Source organism: Melanostigma gelatinosum (genome assembly GCF_949748355.1).
Source record: "Melanostigma gelatinosum genome assembly, chromosome: 19".
Classification (NCBI taxonomy): domain Eukaryota; kingdom Metazoa; phylum Chordata; class Actinopteri; order Perciformes; family Zoarcidae; genus Melanostigma; species Melanostigma gelatinosum.
The window spans coordinates 18,810,168-18,812,219 of record NC_136652.1 but is presented as its reverse complement, the minus strand read 5'-3'; the positions used below and the strand labels follow the sequence as shown (position 1 = coordinate 18,812,219).

General features: G+C 50.4%; 1 protein-coding gene across 1 annotated transcript; it reads left to right on the top strand.

The window, feature by feature from the left end:
- Positions 1–338: 338 nt before the first annotated feature.
- LOC306793284 (homeobox protein OTX2-like) lies at positions 339–1,842 on the top strand (the record flags this gene model as incomplete). Its single annotated transcript, XM_079290835.1, has 3 exons — positions 339–432; positions 663–814; positions 1,213–1,842. 3 exons carry the CDS (start codon positions 339–341, stop codon positions 1,840–1,842), a joined length of 876 nt encoding a protein of 291 aa, XP_079146961.1.
- Positions 1,843–2,052: the final 210 nt, after the last annotated feature.

Below are 2,052 nucleotides of genomic sequence, written 5' to 3'. Positions count from 1 at the left end.
TGTGTGGTGGGGGTGATGGCGTAAACGCCTGTCAGCCAGACAGAGCATCCTCAGTCCAGCAGGGACAGCTGGGGGTCTCCACTCGCCTTTAAGAGCCCTGCGATTTCGAGGACGCCCACTTCTTTAAACCCGCCGTGGTGCGTAAAGGGCTGCGCGTAAAACTCCGCGGACTTTCGACGAATATCATCAACCTTAAAAACACCTTCCTGTTCTGTGTCCTGCTCCAGGTTGATCCGGACGAGCTGAAACACCAAACGGAGACGAGAGAGGATTAAAAAAAACAAACACACACATTTTTTTCTGCCCTATTTTTCTCGTTTCTTCGTCCGGCCGCCAGCATGATGTCCTATCTGAAGCAGCCGCCGTACACGGTGAACGGGCTGAGCTTATCCTCAGGAGTGGACATGCTGCATCCCTCAGTGGGATACCACGGTAATATACGCCACGATTTATTAGAAATACATAAAAAAATACCACGTTGCATGATTTGCAGTACAATGATCAACATATAGTATTTGTATTAACAACTGGCTGGTGAACGACCGTTTAAGTATCGTTCATGAATCAAATAATCAAGTTACAGAAGCATTTTTAAATGACGCTGCCTTTGAAGTCAAACTGTGATATTTAAGGTCTTATTTTTCATTGTGTTTTTTTTCCAGGAGCCCCTCGCAAACAGAGGAGAGAGAGAACGACCTTCACTCGGGCCCAGCTCGATCTGCTGGAGAATCTGTTCAACAAGACCCGGTACCCGGACATCTTCATGAGAGAGGAGATGGCCTTGAAGATCAACCTGCCTGAATCCAGAGTGCAGGTGAGCCTCCAACACAAACCGTCTGTTGATGGAAGCTCGATAATTGGTCATTTAACTGTACGAGAGGCTCCACTTCAGGGCGAAGTGTCCGCGTCATTGTTGGAGAAGTGCTTGAAAACAGTCACTTTGTCCTTTCCTGCGTTTGAATCATACTATCAATAGATAAGTTAGAAATGTACTTTATGAATAACCCTATTTTAAATGAACGGATAAGAAACGTGTAAATATATTGGAGTTTGGAAAAATTACATGATTTTCTGGGATAGTTATTTTCAATGTGGCTTTGTGATCACATGAATGTAACTTTTTTTTTGAAGTATCTTTGAAAGCGAAACAGTAACAGGGACAGAGGTTGTTTCATATCTAAATTAAATTCATTTAAACGCATTTTTTTCCAGGTGTGGTTCAAAAACCGACGGGCCAAACATCGCCAACAGGCCCAGCAAACCCAAAGTGGAGCGCAGAACAAGGCGGTCAGCAAGCCGGTGAAGAAGAAAAGCTCTCCGGTCAGAGAGGCCAGCTCAGAGAGCGGAGCCAGCGGGCAGTTCACGCCGCCCTCGAGCACCTCGCTCCCGGCCGTGAGCAGCAGCAGCAGCGCGGCACCGGTGTCTATCTGGAGCCCGGCCTCCATCTCCCCGCTCTCCGACCCGCTGTCTACCTCCTCCTCCTGCATGCAGCGCTCTTATCCCATGACCTACAGCCAGGCGTCGGGCTACAACCAGGGCTACACGGGCTCCTCGTCCTACTTCACCGGGATGGACTGCGGCTCCTACCTTTCTCCTATGCACCACCAGCTCTCCGCCGCGGGCTCCGCCATGAGTCCCATGGGGAGCAACGGGGTCTCCGGCCACCTGAGCAACGCGTCGTCCCTCTCCTCGTCGGCGTACGGGGCGGCGGGGCTGGGCTTCAGCAGCGCTGCAGAGTGCCTGGACTACAAGGACCAAACGGCCTCCTCGTGGAAGCTCAATTTCAACGCGGACTGTTTGGATTACAAAGACCAAGCAGCGTGGAAATTCCAAGTGTTGTGAGGGGAGAGAAATTTAAAAAAAATGGACAATTCCCCCCCCCCCCCCCCCCCCCAAGCTGCAGGCAATTTAAATACCCACGGTTGGGAGCAGCAAGTGCGGCGTTTTTTTTTCTTCTTCTTTTTTCCCACCACTTCGGGCCCCAACTTCTACCTCGGGCAGAGCAGAGCAGGACTGCCAGCCGGTTGTCTCACTTGTTGGGTTAACTTATTG